The sequence below is a fragment of the Diabrotica undecimpunctata genome, chromosome 3 (genome assembly GCF_040954645.1).
Source record: "Diabrotica undecimpunctata isolate CICGRU chromosome 3, icDiaUnde3, whole genome shotgun sequence".
Classification (NCBI taxonomy): Eukaryota; Metazoa; Arthropoda; class Insecta; order Coleoptera; family Chrysomelidae; genus Diabrotica; species Diabrotica undecimpunctata.
Genome location: NC_092805.1, coordinates 19,622,235 through 19,640,084, shown reverse-complemented (window position 1 = coordinate 19,640,084; position 17,850 = coordinate 19,622,235). Strand labels below are relative to the sequence as shown.

The 17,850-nt window shown below is 33.4% G+C and overlaps 1 protein-coding gene across 2 annotated transcripts in view; it reads left to right on the top strand.

Annotated features, from left to right (window-relative positions):
• LOC140436521 (sialin-like) overlaps positions 1-17,850 on the top strand; it is a 40,725-nt gene that overhangs the window by 18,382 nt on the left and 4,493 nt on the right. Inside the window, exons 4-5 of one of the 2 annotated variants that reach the window (XM_072525407.1) lie at positions 917-1,178; positions 10,412-10,688. In XM_072525407.1, coding sequence (XP_072381508.1) covers positions 917-1,178; positions 10,412-10,688 — 539 coding nt within the window. The remainder of the gene's footprint in view (positions 1-916; positions 1,179-10,411; positions 10,689-17,850) is intronic. The other variant, XM_072525406.1, reaches the window with a different exon arrangement.

Sequence of the window (17,850 nt, the reverse complement as noted above, 5' to 3'; positions counted from 1 at the left end):
TTAGCGTTCAAAAAATACGAGGGGGGACTTTTAACTAGCACTGTATATAAAGAGGAAAACTTTCTTTTTTAGGATTATACAAATTACACGGCAAGTTCACATTTTTTTTTAAAAGAGTTTTTGAAGAAGAAAAAGAATCTGCTGGCTAAATGGCCTGCGGTTATTTAGCCAGCAGATTCCAGACAAACACTATCGATTACTTTTTCGCGCTGCTAATAAACCAATAAACATTCTTTCAACATTCTGCTTCATTTCCTTCGAAATGGCTTGAATGGCGGATAAACTTACACCTGTTGCTCTTACAACACATTTTTGCACTTGTTTCAAATCTACTAGAGGTACGTTGTCCCTTGCTTCTTGTTGCATAAAATGCATAACATTTGCTATAATTTCTCGGCTTTGACCGGACAAAACTTTTCGATTTAAATTCCATTTTACGTCACTGGGACTCACTGTTCTCTGCCGCAGACTGTACCGACCGAACTTTACACGTCGAATTGTTGACTTCGACTGCTATATTTCCGATAAATTTAGTGCGCATCAGGTGGGCGTGGCGATTGTAAGATTTTCAAACTTCTTCTTATGTTTGACAAATTGTAATAAACATTCTTTCAAAATTCGGAACTTAATCGACCATCAGAGAAGAATGAAGGGACAATGAATACTGCAACTGTGTAAGATCGGCACGTTTTGCATCCTTCCTGCTTTTCTTGTAATATTGTTTCACTATTTCTTTTTTGATAATATTGTTGTTAGTTTTGGAGTAGTGTTTGGTAAATGTATTTTCCGATAGTTATTCGATTACTTGCGATCTCTTTTCTTAAATAGCTCTCTCAAAGCATAAAATTTTGTTATATTTAATTGTGATGAATTTTTTTTACCTTTCCCTATACATTCCCCATTTAAATTAATGTAGCTTTCAGGTGCCATTGGACTCTTATGGTTTATAATTTGGATAATAATAGTAGCAGAAACTCCTTCTAAGGATAAAAGAATTAATCCAGAAGAACGCAAATATATAGTAGATGCAATAAGTACTGTTAAAAGTGATGAATCTATTAAAGTTCCTTGGAGAAGACTGCTGACTTCAACGGCAGTCATGGCAAATACTCTTTGCTTGACTTGCGAAGGATGGGGCTTTTATACGCTTCTTACCTTTCTGCCCCAAATGATAAAATGTAAGTTATATCAAAAATAGAGTAAGTATTATAATACAACATACTTTTATTCTCCCCGTGCCCAAATATGAATTGCAGTGATTTTTTGTTGCCAATCAAAAGAATGTTACAATTTTAGATTACTAATCATAAAAAAACAAAAAATAAAAAAAAACCTTTTGGTTTTGGGTTTGGACTGACAATAAAAAAATTAATATTCACTTATCATTTTTATTGATGAAATTTAGTAAAACAATTTCTATTAACACTACAACATAAAAAAACCTTGCACCGGGCATATTTGACAAACGTCAGGTTGTGACATCCAGGATACCTGTATTTTGATCTTGATTTTTGACTTTCATTAACGACTTCTGGGAGGTGTTTAGATTCCTTTGACCGTAAGCGTTTATCAGCGATTGGTGCAGCCTTTCTTCTTTTTTTATTTTCCTCGTCACTTTCGTCGGATGTGGGTTCACTTCTATTGTTGGAGTACAAGAGCGACCTAGCAAGCGAAAACTTAAATGACAGGTAATCTTGAATATGTTTTCTGGGAGTTTCTGCAGCTAAACAATCTTTCTTGTATTATAGCCAACTAGCTGAAGCACAAAAATACATCGTATTGTCCATTTATTTGTTCTACTGCTCAGAGGGTACTTTGACATAATCCTATCCGCAAATCTACTCCACCCATGCTTTCATTGTAGTGCTTAATCACTGATGGACGATTTATTTCTATGTATTTTTTATCTTTTACTGACCAGTGCCTACACAATCCCAAGGGTTCAGCTCCAAATGCTGATGAAGCCAAATAGATTGGTTTCGAATCAAACTATTTTGTAACAGCTATTTTGTTGTCTTTATTAACGAGCATATCGTGGGAGCCTCCTGATTGTCTTAGATCTTTATCTGTCTTAAATGTCACATCAGTTTTTGGTATTCTATTTTTCATTAGTGTTCCTGTTACATAAAGCTTCCGTGAATGTAATGCATCAATCAATATTTTTGACGTAAAATATCATCATTTTGGCTTTACAACCCTGTGTGGGTCCTAGCCTCCCCAAGAATTTTTCTCCAGTCGTCCCTATCCATCGCCTTCCTCCGCCAAGCACGTATTTCCATATTTCTCATGTCTTCATCGATGTTATCTAGGAATCTTGTTCTGGGTCTTCCTCTTCTTCTTTGACCAATAGGTCTATCAAGGAGCGTTTTTCTAGCTGGGTCGGTTTGCTCCATCCGCATAACATGGCCTACCCACCTTAGACGTCCTATCTTTATGTGTTTTACGATATCTGGTTCCTGGTATATCCTATAGAGTTCGAAGTTGTATCGTCTTCTCCAGACACCATTTTCATTTACCGCTCCATAGATGCGCCTTAGTATTTTTCTTTCGAAACATCCTAACATGTTTTCATTACTTTTTGTTAAAGTCCAGGTTTCTGAACCATATGTTAGGACTGGGCGTATTATTGTTTTGTAGAGTTTTACTTTTGTATTTCTTGATATAACTGTAGATTTAAAAAGGAGATTAAGCCCAAAATAGCATCTATTAGCCGTGCAAATTCTGCGGTTTATCTCTGCGGTAGTGTCATTTTCAGTATTGACGAGCGTTCCCAGGTATACAAATTCGTTAACTGCTTCGATGACGTCATTTTCTATAACAAGTGGCCGTAGTGTTTGTGGTTGCGTACCTATTTTCATGTATTTTGTTTTGTTGGTGTTTATTATTAAACCCATTTTTGTAGCCGCTTCCTTTAATGCTACGTACGCCTCTCGTGCTGCGTTTTCCGTTCTCCCAACAATATTGATATCATCAGCATATGCTAAGATTTGCACAGATTTGTTATATATTGAACCGGTAGTTGTGATTTGTGACGTACGTATTACTTTTTCCAAAGCTAGATTGAATAGTATACAGGAGAGTGGGTCTCCCTGACGTAGCCCGTTATTTGTTTTAAAAGGTTCAGAGAGTTCCCCCTGGATTCGTACTTTGCATTCAACTTTTTCAAGGGTTAGTTTGGTTAAACTTACCAACTGATTTGGTACTCCTAGGTCTATCATTGCTCTAAACAATTCTCTTCTATTTACAGAGTCGTAGGCTGCCTTGTAGTCTATAAATATGTGGTGCGTGTCTACACCGTATTCCAGTGTTTTCTCTAGAATTTGTCTTAGGGTTGAAATCTGATGAATTGTTGATTTACCACCTCTGAAACCAGCCTGGTATTGTCCTATTATTCGCTCTGCATATGGTGCCATACGATGGCATAGTATATTGGAGAATATTTTATACGCTGCATTTAGGAGCGTAATTCCTCGATAGTTAGAGCATTCAAAGATATCACCCTTTTTGTGTATGGTGCAAAGTATTCCAATATTCCAATCATTGGGAAGGGACTTCTGTATCCATATTTCTTTTATAAGCTGCTGTAGGGCTATTATGATATCGTGGCCACCTTCTTTATATAATTCCGCTGGGAGATTATCTATTCCGGGTGATTTGTTTCTGGCTAGTTTGTTTACAGCGTCTTTAACTTCCAGGATCGTTGGTGGATCCTCCTCCCTCTCGTCTGCTCCGCTTACCTCGCAGCTTTCGTCTTCCGGGTTTTCTTCTTCCTCTATATTAAGTATCTGGTTAAAATATTCCGTCCATCGGTTTAGTACGTCTGTTCTTGTTGTTAAGAGATCGCCATTTAAACTTCTACATTGATTTGTGTTTGCCTTAAATTCTTTTCTGTTGATGTTAACTTTCTTATAGAATGTTCTGAATTCTTTCTCTCTGTTGAGGTTTTCTATATATTGAGGTTCCTTTTTTAAGTGGTTTCGTTTCTTCATTCTGTGTATTTTCTTTTCTTCTCTTCTCTTTGTCTGGTAATTCTCTATACTTGTTCTAGTTCGGCGGGTAAGCATTTTTGCATAGGCTTCATTTTTTTTCTGTGTTGCGTCTTTGCATTCATCGTCAAACCAGTGATTTTTTCGGGTACAAGTTTTTGTTCCTATTTCATCTTGTGCTGCTGACTCAATATCTTCCCTTATCCTGTTCCAGAATGAGTCTATATCTCTCTGGTCTTCTTCGCCTAGACTTTGATTCCTTAACCTATTGGTAACATTTTCCCAGTACTGTTTTGCAACAGTTGCATCTCTCAGCTTCTGTACATTCCATTTCTTTCTATTTATTTCTTTTTCTTTGTTGGAGTTTGAAATTCTAGCCCTTAGTGTTGAGATCACTAAACAATGGTCTGAGTCTATGTTTGCGCCTCTATAACTTCTGCAGTTTATTATGTCCGTTCCGTGTCTTGAATCTATTAAGATGTGATCAATCTGACTAGTTGTTCTTAAATCAGGGGAGGTCCAGGTTACCTTGTGTATATTCTTGTGTTCAAAATAGGTGCTAGCGACGGTCATGTTCAGTGCTGCTGCTAAGTTTATCAGTCGTAATCCATTATCGCTACTGATGTTGTGTAGGCTATGCCTTCCTATAGTCGGCATAAAAACATGCTCTCGTCCTATTCTTGCATTTATGTCACCTAGCACTATTTTAATGTCATTTTTGGGGCATCTTCTGTAGGCTTGTTCTAGGTCTTCGAAAAACTGTTCTTTAATGTCTTCTAGTTTGTCGTCGGTCGGGGCATGTGCATTAATTAAACTGTAATTAAAGAATTTACCTTTTAAGCGTAAATAGCACATTCTTTGACTGTAGGCTTTAAAATCAATAACTAGGCCTTTTGTTCTTTGGTTTACTATAAATCCCACTCCATCTATGTGTTGGTTTTCATTGCAGCTGTAATATATGGAGTGGGTTCTCTTATCAAGAATGCCTGTTCCCGTCCATCGCATTTCCTGCAGTGCCAAAACATCTACTCTGTACATGTTCACTATGTCTAGTAGAGATGCGAGTGCTCCAGCTCGGTACAGGGTTCGGGTGTTCCATGTTCCTAATCTTAATTCCATTTTTCGTTTGCAGTATCGTCGTCGTAAGTTCCGTCCGGCTAATAGTCCTTGAGGTTCCGTAACATATGATTTTTACAGGAAGAGGTTGTTAGCCTCTAGCCTAACCCCCAACCTGGAGGGCCAGGGACTCTGTTGGGTTGCCATGCCAGTCTGTTTTGGTTCACGGGTGGTATTTTATTTCCCACCTACCCGCCAGTCCTAGGACTGGTTAGGGCGTTCCCCTATCCACCACCTGGGGATGCGTCCGATGGGCGACAGACAACATCCACACGGAAGACGTAAAATATCTGTCAACAAAAATAGATACTCCTACTGGCAGAGTATCTGTAAGTTTTAAAACAACCGTTCCCCCGATATCTAGCCGTTTCGGTGTAAGTACTAAGCTGGATTCAATAAATCTGCCTTTACCTTCATACATGTGAAAATCGCACAAACTGTCTCATTAATACTTTTCCATGAAAGGAAATCATTTGCTCATCGATTGGCACTTTTTCAGTTCTTTCATTATTCTGACAAGCTCTTTGAATTTAATCCAACAATGGTCTTACTTTCCAGAATCTATCATTTTCTTTAGTCTTCTGGTTACAGAATCATCGTCAACAATTTTGAGTCGTGTTCGAATGGCAAAAAACGATTTATTGACATTGAACTATTGGTACCCTAGTATCCATTCGTCAAAACATTCGGACTCGTGGTAAATTATAAATACCAATATGCAAGCAGCATGCAATAAACGTTTTTAATTCTTCTGCAGACGTCTCCAAAGATTTTCCATTTTTTTTACTTCCTTCATATTTGTGTACAACGACATGGATTCAAAAAAATTGTTGTCGATGTATTTATTAAAGTAGTCAATAGGTCTTGGAATATTTTCGGGATTCAACGAATTTTGCACAGAAGGTTGATATTGGGCAAATTGTGGTGTAAAATGTGTTCTCTTCCATTCTTTCCTGTCTTTTTTAGGAATAGAATTTGCCGTGTTACTCTCCTTTAAAAGCCGGGTTGCCAAGAGCATGTCATCATCCGAATCGTCGTCTGATATGTCACTGATTTTAGCGTGATCGTCACTCCTTTCTTCCTTACTTTCATTAATTATTTCATTCTCATCCAGATGTCTAGTTTTATCCCATTCAGTCCCATCATCATCACTGTCAGAAAAAAGAGAAAGATCCAAATCAGAGTCATCTAAATTCACATTATCTGCGATTTCCTGAAGTTCAGTCGCAGTCAACGGCCCTTAAAAATAAAACAAAAATTTAAAATACACTACCGTTTAGGACCCAAGGTATCATTAATGATTCCTTGTGTTTAGGGACAAAGAACTATTGTACCTATCATCAATTTATCAAAATTTCAATTTAGTATCTTTTTTAACACTAATATGCACTGATCGTACACAGAAACATGCTAAATATTATGAACATACTTTTATTATTGATGATTTTTTTAGGATCTGCCATGACATTGTTCTGAAGCTATTTTCTTGTGACATTTTAAATTAATTACTATTTAAATGGGAATAAGCCACAATTAAAGGTTAAAATACGTTTATTGACGTTTCAATTTCCACTTCGGAAATCGTTCTCAAAATACAAACATTAGTAAATTAAACAAATTTTGTTTTTTGGTACTTGGTGAAAAATTCTTCTAATAATTTAATTTTATCTGACTCATCTATATTGACAATTCAGACATACATTATACATTTTAAAGTAGACGACTTTAAAATTATATTGCCAATATTGTTGAGTTGCGTTCCTGGGACGACTTTACTTATAAGATAGTTCATTCGATTACATGAAATCAACTTTAACTTGAGAATATCCGTCAGAAAAGATCATAACATGTAATTCGTCTTTAAAAAAAGACAAATACATGCCATGATGACAGTAAAATTCTCCTGTTAGTGATTCCATAGTAAATTATGAGGGAAAAACCAGGAAAAAACCTCATAATACTATCTCGACATGGTAAGTATTTGATCGTGCATTTAGTTTACCTTCAATAAACACCAAATTCCGATTTTATATGTTTGTTATTTAAAAAACATAAATGATGTATTCTCTATATGTTACTGACTTACCAATACTGGTATTTTCCTTTTAATAACTTCCTCTTTCAATATGGGTAACCAGATCCTACTACATTCTGCCGAGGAATTCGCGACACAATTGGTCTCATTTAGCATAATTAGAGCCGCTTCTTTGTTTTTTTTCTTTTTACCATCCGTTTCTTTTAGGACTATATTTGAATCATTCCATTGAACCCTATGTTCATTATCCCATGCATGTTTACATATTTGAGATCTATCAAATTCTCTATTTTTAATATAGGATTGATGTTCAATTATTCTAACATTTAATGGTCTTGATGTTTCACCTAAATAAAACTGATCGCATTCACAAGGTATTTTATAAATGCAATTCTTTGTCCTTTCTTGTTCATTGTTAGGTTTGGTTTTGGACAAAATAGATCTCAAAGTGTTTGTTGTTTTGAATGTTGTTGAAATGTTGAATTTATTTCCTATCCTTTTAAGCTTTTCCGATAATCCTTTTATGTATGGTATTGTTATTTTCCTCGTATTTTTAAGGTGTTTATAGGAATTTGGTGTTTATTGAAGGTAAACTAAATGCACGATCAAATACTTACCATGTCGGGATAGTATTATGAGGTTTTTTCCTGGTTTTTCCCTCATAATTTACTATAGAATCACTAACAGGAGAATTTTACTGTCATCATGGCATATATTTGTCTTTTTAAAGACGAATTACATGTTATGATCTTTTCTGACGGATATTCTCAAGTTAAAGTTGATTTCATGTAATCGAATGAACTATCTTATAAGTAAAGTCGTCCCAGGAACGCAACTCAACAATATTGGCAATATCATTTTAAAGTCGTCTACTTTAAAATGTATAAGGTATGTCTGAATTGTCAATATAGATGAGTTAGATAAAATTAAATTATTAGAAGAATTTTTCACTAAGTAACAAAAAACAAAATTTGTTTAATTTACTAATGTTTGTATTTTGAGAACGATTTCCGAAGTGGAAATTGAAACGTCAATAAACGTATTTTAACCTTTAATTGTGGCTTATTCCCATTTAAATAGTAATTAATCTGCCATGACGTATTTACTTACTCACAACAAAAGTCTGACTAACTCATTTCAATCGAGAAGTATGCCACGGCGCAATTTTCTACGCATAGTAGATTCTTAACACAGGCGATACTTATGGGCAGAATAACTGCGTTTGCCGTCGAATGCGAAAAATAATTTGTTGAACCGTAGTATCATATAATGATACCTGGGGTCCGAGGAGGTTATGATATTTAGAGCACTCTAAAAGTACTTACAGGTTTGAATTAACTACTGACAGAGTGTTTTTATTTCTTTGTTTCCCATTCTTATCTTCTTCCTTTTTTAACGCTTTTGATGATTTCATCCATGATTCAATTAAGGAGCATAGGGCTCAATGAATCCCCTTGTCTCATTTCGCTGCCTATTTTTATTGGTTCTGTAAGTTGTCCATCTATTCTGACTTCCATTTTGTTGTTTTGGTAGATGTTTTCGACATTTTCATAATATTTAGTGGAACTTCTCTATTATACAAAAGATGCATAAAATCTTTGAGTCTTACTCTGTCAAACGCTGTCTTTAGGTCAATCAGACACAAAAATGCTGGTCCATTATACTCTAGTAATTTCTCCCTAATTTCCTTTATAACGAATATTGCATCTGTACACGATCTTCTACTACTGTGAAAACTCTGTTATTCATCTGCTAAACTTATCCTCTGATTTATAAGTAGATACTTGTAAAAATTTATTTGTAAGTACTTGTAAAAATATTTAACAAGTTTTCTGGCTGTTTTTTATCTCCTTTTTTGAAAAGTAGAATTAGTTCGCTTATTCTTTATGCTTTCGGTATTTTATTGTGTTTTATAATTTTTGTTAATTAATGTTGTTCATTGTTCTGTCATTGTTCTGGACAAATTTCAATGTAATTACTATTTAAATGGGAATAAGCCACAATTAAAGGTTAAAGGACGTTTATTGATGTTTCAATTTCCACTTCGGAAATCGTTCTGAATTCTGTTTGAGAGCGATTTCCGAAGTAAAAATTGAAAAGTCAATTAACGTACTTTAACCTTTAATTGTGGCTTATTCCCATTTAAATAGTAATTACCCTAACATGCAACAAGAAAATAGCTACAAATTTAGATGTAAACTTAAACGACTTTTGAAAGAAGAAGCAGTTCAGAATCCCCCAGTTAATATTTTGGCTTCGTTTCGTTCGACTTTCAATGTTCAATCATGATTGTATAACGTCACAATGTCTTAAATATACAAGCATACCATTGTTTTCCTTGGGACCCTGACGTTATCGTGGTTGAAACTCAAACTATGGTCAGTAAAGTTTACTGCGGGATTATACTAGTTTTTACATAAACATAAAAATAATTCAAACAAAATTACAAACACATATTTAGGAGCTAACTTAGAATTGGAAAAATCAGATTTTTTTATAGGTTGTAAGGCTTCTTTATCTACAGCTTCTCTTTTAATCTCATTTTCTGTTATTCTTGCCTTAACTTATCAATTTCTGTTGGTTTTTTAGGTCTATTCTTTATGTTTCCTTTGCTTTTCAATTGTTTTCTTTTAATATTTTTAACTAGACATCATTTAAGTAATTGTTTCCCATTTTTGTTGATTTTATTCTCTCTATACATTTCGATGATATCATTCCATTTTTCTTCTTCCTTTGCCACTTATGCATTTATGTCTAGCGTGATCATAATTTTCTCTGTACAATTATTTTGATGACATCATTCCATTCCATCATTCTATGTATTTCGATGACATCATTCCATTTGTCTTCTTCTTTTGCCACTTCTGCATCATATATACTTATACAAGAATGTCCACTTCCTTACTCTGTTAAATAGACTTCTTGGAGGCCAAAGTCATTCTCAGCACCTGATAATTTATTATTTTGTTTATATTGTGACTGCTTAATTAAATATTTTCATTATTATTCTGGATTTACAACCCTGCGTGAGTCTTAACCTCCTAAAGAATTTCTCTCCAGTCATCCCTATCCATTGCCTTTCTCTGCCAAGCACGTATTCCCATATTTCTCATGTCTTCATTCATGTTATCAAGGAACCTTAAAATAACCTCTTCTTTTCTCTCCAATGAGTCTATAAAAAAGGTTCTACTGGGTAATTTTATAAAAGCTTGTATAAATTATATCTAGAACTTATAAAAGTATGTTTTTTTGTGTAATCTATATTTATTTTTAGCACTTCTAGGGTTTGATCTTAACAAAGTCGGTTTTTTGTCTGCGCTACCTTATCTACTCATGTCTATAATGGTTCAAGTAGGCGGTTACGCAGCAGATTTTATTCTGAAAAGAAAATACCTTAATACTACCCAAGTGAGAAAATTATCAATAATTAGCGGATTTTCCGCTCAAGCTATATTTATTCTTTTGGCAGGATACTGGGTATCAACTGTAAGTACACTGTTCTGCCTTGTCGTCGCTGTGGGTCTTGGTGGACTTGCAGTAAGCGGATTATCGTAAGTTATCTCGATATCTATTATGACTTGTTACTCTAGCATTTTCAAATATTCTAATAAAATCAACTCAAACAATAAAGTACTCCTGTTCAACATTATCGCAAAAATATATTTATATTTTAGTTTCGTTATTACAATTTTTAGTAAATTTTACTCTTCTTTAATTAAAAACCAAAGAATCGTATAGAAGAAGAATACCAAGATATGGAAGCCGAAGAACAGGCTGGTTTTCGTGCAGGTCAATCTACAATAGACCATGTCTTCTCTATTACTCAGATAATTGAAAAGAAAGTTGCTCGTGGCCAAGAAGTCCACCTGACGTTCGTAGACCTTAGGAAGGCATATGATAGTATCCCGCTTGATAAATTATGGGAGGCACTGGGAAAACAAATATAAATATAGAATTGATTAAAGCAGTAAAAACGTTGTACTACCAACAAACAACAAGAATTAAAACAGGAAATCTGATAACACCGGGATTCAAAGTAACTAAAGGACTAAGACAAGGATGCTGTATATTCCCAACATTATTCAAAATATACCTCGAAGCAGCACTTAACAAATGGAAGAAAAAATGTACGAATATGGGCATACCACTAATAGACTTAACTTTGTACACTATGTGCTTTGCGGATGACCAGGTCATCATCGCACAGGACTCTGAAGACCTTAGTTACATGATGAGAAAACTATTAGAAGAGTTTACAGAGTGGAGTTTGGAAGTGAATATGGAAAAAACTGAGTACATGAGTATCGGAGGAGATCAACATAACCTTCTCGTAAAGGAAAATCAAGAGATCAAACTATGTGATGACTACAAATACCTAGGAGTAACGATCACTCAGGACGGAAAATTAGATGCAGCCGTTAAGGAACAAAATACACAGGGAAGGAAAGGTATAGCCTTACTGAACAGCGTACTGTGAGATAAAAACATCTCTAAAGAAAATAAAAGAAGAATATAAACACCATAATAAAAAGTATCACAACATATGGATGCGAAGTGTGGCCCCTAAAAGACAGAACAGAAAAAATGCTTAGAGCAACAGAAATGGACTTCTGGTGCCGCTCGGCGGGAATCTCCAGACGCGACAGAATAACAAACGAGAGAGTCCGAGAAATCATGGGGGTTACACATAATATTGTTGATGACATCAAAACGACACAACTCAGATGGTATGGACACGTAAGAAGAATGCGAGAGAATAGAATAGCAAGACAAATACTTGAATGGCAACCAAGAGGTAGGCGAAGACCAGGAAGGCCTAGAAGAAGTTGGAGAGAAGGAGTTGGCAAAGAAATCAGAGAAAGAGAACTGGAGGACGATCTATGGAACGATAGAATGAGATGGATATTGGAAATCGGCAGACGTCGAAGAACGTTGTAAACCGACATTATACATATATATATATATATATATATATATATATATATATATATATATATATATATATATATATATATATATATATATATATATATATATATAATTAAAAACCATCTTTGGTCAGATTATCCTTGAAAACACTTATTGCGATTACTCAACTGGCGTTCTGCAATGCTAGTTATGTTTATAAACATCACACAGACCAATTTTTTTTTGACTGCAATTTTTTAGTCTTATGTCTTATTTAGTAGTATTTTTTTACTGTGCAGAAAAGAAACCAAAACATTAACCAATTCAGTGCCAATGACGTTAATTATCGTCATGCTTTGCTCTTGTCTAGCGCCGGTGACGTTTTCGTACGTTATAACTAGACTTCGGCAAATATGCAAATAAAAATGTAGAAAATATGCGCATAAATATGCACGTATTTACCCGAAAATATGCAAATATTTTACAAAATATGCATACAAATAAATAAAAAAATCGTAAAATAGTAACAATTTTATTTAAAAAAAAGTGTACATAACTAAATATTTCCTACTATTCATTAAGATTTACATTTATTTTAAGTAACTACATCATTTTTAAGTATGAATAAACTTATTTAGAATTATGGTAACAATAAATGACCAAGTGGTGTTCAAAATTTTCTAACAAAAACTTGTGGCTTCTGTCTGAGTACATATATTTATATATGGAAAAACTTCGTTCAACATCAACTGATGTAACGGGAGCATTTTTCAAACTAACCAAAACATTTGGTTCTAAATTAATTGTTTCCGAAATATTTCCAGCTAGAACACTGACTACTTCAGAAAGAATATATGGTAACCTTTATTTTTTTCCATAGTAGCTTCAAATTTTTTTAAAATATCTTTTCCAATATTACCTCTAACGTTCCGACAACATGACGCAAATTCTTTTATTAATGCTGTACTTTCGAACAATGACAGTTTTGGTGATTCTAACTGAGTAATTGTTTTTTGAACAAAACCAAAATTTGATTTTATAAATGAAAGTTCTTGTTGAAGCAAGTTACTCTGAAAAGTTTGTTTAGAATCCAAAAGAGATTGGGAACTTTCATCTGTTAACGTATCAATTTTGTTCTTTATTTTAACAAAATGATCTGCATAAAAATTAGCTGCTTCTAACCATGTTCCCCATCGCGTTAAAATAGGTTGTGGTGGAAGAGGAATGTTAGGTAGCATTTCTTTATAAAGTTGAATTCTTATAGGAGATTTAAGAAATACTTTTTTGACACTGGATATCATGATATTTACAAGAGGAAACTTTTTTCGTATTTCCTCTGCAACTCTGTTTAATCCATGCGCTACACAAGTAACATGTATTAAATCTGGGAAAAATATTTTTAAATTTTGTCCTGCTTTCACCATATAAGGAGCAGCATCCGATAAAATAAGCAGTAATTTATTAGAAGGAATAGTTGTCGGAAGAAAAAAAGTTGCTAATGTTTCTTGTATAAAACGCGAAATTGTTAAAGCATTTGTTTTCTCAAGTTGCTGGCATGAAATAAGATGAGATTTTGGTAAGGTATCTTCTTTAAGAACACCAATCAATAAATGAGCAATATACTTTCCTGAGGAATCAGTGGTTTCGTCTACAGATATGTAAAAATAATTATGTGCAATTTCTTCCTTAATATTAATTAACACCGACGGGTATAGCCCGTTCACATTATTTCTTCTTAGAGACCGATCACTTGGAACATTAAGTTTGCAATATTTTTTTAGAAACGAACTAAAATTTACATTTGCTAATTTTGAAAGCGGTATGTTTGCAGACACTAATGCGCGACACAAGTCTTCATTAAAAGTTTCTTGCTCATCTAATTTTTTTGAAGTAGATTGGAAACATTTAGCCATTGAAGTTTGATGTTTTCCTCCTATTTTTCCTTTTTTTGCAATGTGTGAAGCAGTTCTCACATGTTGGTCTATCTGAAATTTCTTCTCACATGCTATCTATAAATAAAAATAAAAACCTTTATTTTAATCCAACCTTTAAAATATAAAAATATACAAGGTGTTTTTGGTTAATCACATAACTGGTTTGGAAAAAATAAACACTCGCTAAGTGTTTTAAATGCAGTATTAATCCACAAATTAGTTTTTGTTACTAACCATTAGTACATCATATAACTTATTTTAAAATTCAACAAAAGTTTTTTTTTTGTTAATTCAATTACAATAAAAATAATTGTGTTTTAGAATAGCTGACTTCATAAAAAAAAGTAAAGGTGAAAAATTTTTCTAAATACACACCATTGTATTGTACCATGGACAATTTTTTCTCACTAAAGGAAGCTATTTTTCATTTAAAAACAACCTACGAGTACTAAATTTCAAGTAAATACGTTTATTGGTTTTAAAGTTATTGTTGTTATTAACTAAAAGAATTTAAATTTTTTTAATTTTAACACCCTGTATCTCGAAAAGTAAATAAGTTTGACCCCTCATTAACTATATCGTTTTGTTCAATTTTTCGAGAAGTATCTACATTCAAACGTTATAAGTGTCATTTGGAAACATCCTGTATGTATGAAATATTAGATATTTAATAGAAAATATTAGATACTTACAATTTTGCCACAGACTGAACAGTAGATTTTTCCCATATCCATAGACAGCTCTTTATAAGGTTTAATCCAAGTTGAAGCACTGGTTGTTTTAGGCATTATAAAATCACAATCTTCCTTTTTGTTACGCACAACGAGTGTTGAATTATCACGCTTTGAATATCAAAACAAAAATGATTTACAAATCTGAGCATCAAATTAGAAATGTTTAGGTACCTAATTCAATAAACTGGGAGATTTTGGAAAATCCCTAAATTAGGAACAAAACTATTAGCCGTTTACCTGCTGTTAAGATACAATAAATTGTAGATATATTTGGGGATTAGATCATAAAATGCAAATGAGCGAACCCTTAGCGATTATCCAATAACTGAATGCCTCAGTGACCGAGACTTTCTAAGAATGTTGAGGGCTACTTAAATTGATCTTCTTTGAAATTGTAAATGTTTTGTACCTGTAGAGATTACGTACTTAGATCATTTCTTGATTAAAATGACTACAAAATTTTATACAAGAATTGAAATAAATTGGTATGTTTAAAAATTTTCAAATACAGTATAAAAATCTGAACTTTTATGCACTTTATGCAAACTTTTATACAAATATGCCAAAATATGAAATATTTGCATAAAATATGCACAATATGCAAAATATGCAATATGCATATTTGCCGAAGTCTAGGCATTAATTCAGTTGGAGTTGTAGGAATCGGTATACAGATAACGACATTGTTTTGTTGACCATAGGAATTAACATTTATTGTAATCCCGAGTATATTTATTATAATGCTCTTAAATTATTTTTTTTTGGTCATTTTTAGCCTTAATAGCAATACAAATAAAAAGTAAATAAATAAGTTATATGCTTTATTGTCACTGAAAATTGTACAAATTTTATGGACAAAGTTTATAACAATAAGACAAGAAAGAAGAAAAAAATCAGAATAAAAATCTTTTGTACTTTTAAATAAAAAAAAAACAATAAAATTCTTCCAATACTTAAACATAAAAAATACTACCTAATTAAGAACCTACAAACTTCGTAAAATATACCTAACAAAAAATAAAAATTAGGAACGCCGATTAATAAATTAAGGGCTCAGATATTCCAATTTCTTGTGCTAGTAACCAAATCTTTCCAACTGATGCCTATAAATGTTTTTTTCGAGAAAACCCTAAAAAAAGAAATCGTTAGGCGCTAAGTCACAGGATCTAGCGGGCCATTTAACTGTACCACGTGTAATTATCAGTAGATAAGGACGCGTTTGATTGAGGAAGTCAATAGTTGCTCTAGAGTTGTGAACCGAACGCCCATCCTGTTGGAAATAAACCTCCTGAAAATTAACGGGAAGACGTCGAACTGCCGGAATGATCTCATTCTGTAAAAGTTGTGAATATTTGGGCCCGTTTAGGTTTCCATCGATAAAAAATGGACCGAAAATATAGTCGCCTAACATCCTACTCCAAACATTTAACTTTTGCGGATACTGCGTTCGCACTGCAACACTGAGGTGTTTATTTTTCCGAGAAAAATACCTTGCAACGGATGGATTGTATTTTTTATGTAATGAAAATGAAGATTCGTCAGAAAATAGAATATTATTTAAAAAGTGTACAGTTTCATTCTGTTTATCTAACATAAAGTCACAAAACTCCATCCGCCTAAAGTTATCTTCGTAAAACAGTTCTTGTGTTGGTTGTATCTTAAAACAGTAATACCTATTCATTTTGAGAACTCGCTGGATAGTCCAAGCATTCACGTTAACTTCCTTAGCAATTTGTACACTATTGCAGGGTTCACTAGCTTTGACAAAAGCACAAATATCAATATCCCTGTTTTGACGCTCCTCATCGACAGGTCTAACACGTGGTTCATTACTTTTATGACACTTTTTACAACTGTTATGGTGGCCATAACCGGAGTCTCTACTCTATAATTTTTTGTTCCAAGTTATATAAAATTTTTGTTTAAATTTAATAATAAAATCAATTTTAGTTCTAAGGATAAAAGATAGCGAATTTTATTTGGTTTAATGCGCAAAATACCGACATTGCTTGACTAAATTCGCATTTTAATTTTACCGGACGCCAATGCCTCTGCACTTCCGTAAGCGGTTGGCGCGCACAGAAAAACCCCAGATTATGACGCGACATTAAATGTGTTAATAAAGGAAAAGAAAACTACCGGGAAGAACTACTACCAAACATTTATACACAGCTAAAATGCATGAATAAATGAGTAAAGAACTAACCGGAATGTGAGAGAGGCAAAAAGATATGACAAGAAGAAGAAGACTTAAATATGGCGTTTTGTTGTTAGCAATATTTGCAAATATAATCCCATCTTTCAATTTTTGTGTGCTGAAGGTTTGTAACCATTCGAAATTCATAAGAGAATGCAATCAATTTATGAAAACGCATTTTTGCGTATTCATCTGTAAAAATTTCTTTCGAAAATTTAAAAGCGAAAGAGAAGAGACGACTGATAAGCCAGAACCAGTGCGCAGTGTATTAAGTGCCGCATCAACAAACAGGAATGTAGGATGTGTGGAAGGCTTGATTAGAGAAAATTATCAAATACCATTTAGAGAAATTTTAGAAATTATTGGTGTGAGAATAGGCTATGTTTTTCGTCTTTTGCCAGAGGATCAAAAAAGCTTGCGGACTTGTAGAAATTTATCAAAACACCAAAGAAGTGTGCAGGCCAGGTTTTGTTAATATGTTTTTTTACTACTAAGGACCCTTGTTCCTATGATTTACAAAATGCATATCAACGCAATCATAAATATACAGTATGGTGGAAATGAAAGGAATAAATTCGTTATTTCGTAAACCGGAGACTTTAAGGAAAAATCCTGAAACCCGTCGATTTTTATTTTTAAATACGCTATTCGTAAAAATACATTTTTATTTTTGACGTCATCTATGTGAGCGTGATGACGTCATTGCTAAAATTTTTAAATAGAAAGGGGGGTATTGTAATACATCATTTGAAAGGTCTTTTAAATACCTATTCAGCCATATCAATATGTCTGTATTTGATGTTTGTAATTGTTTAAAAAAATTATTAAATATTTATTATTACAATAAATATTTATTAAGTATTGATATGATGTATTATTGACACCCCAAAAATAAATTTTATAAAGGCCATCACTGGTAATGAAATGTCTTTTTTATCTA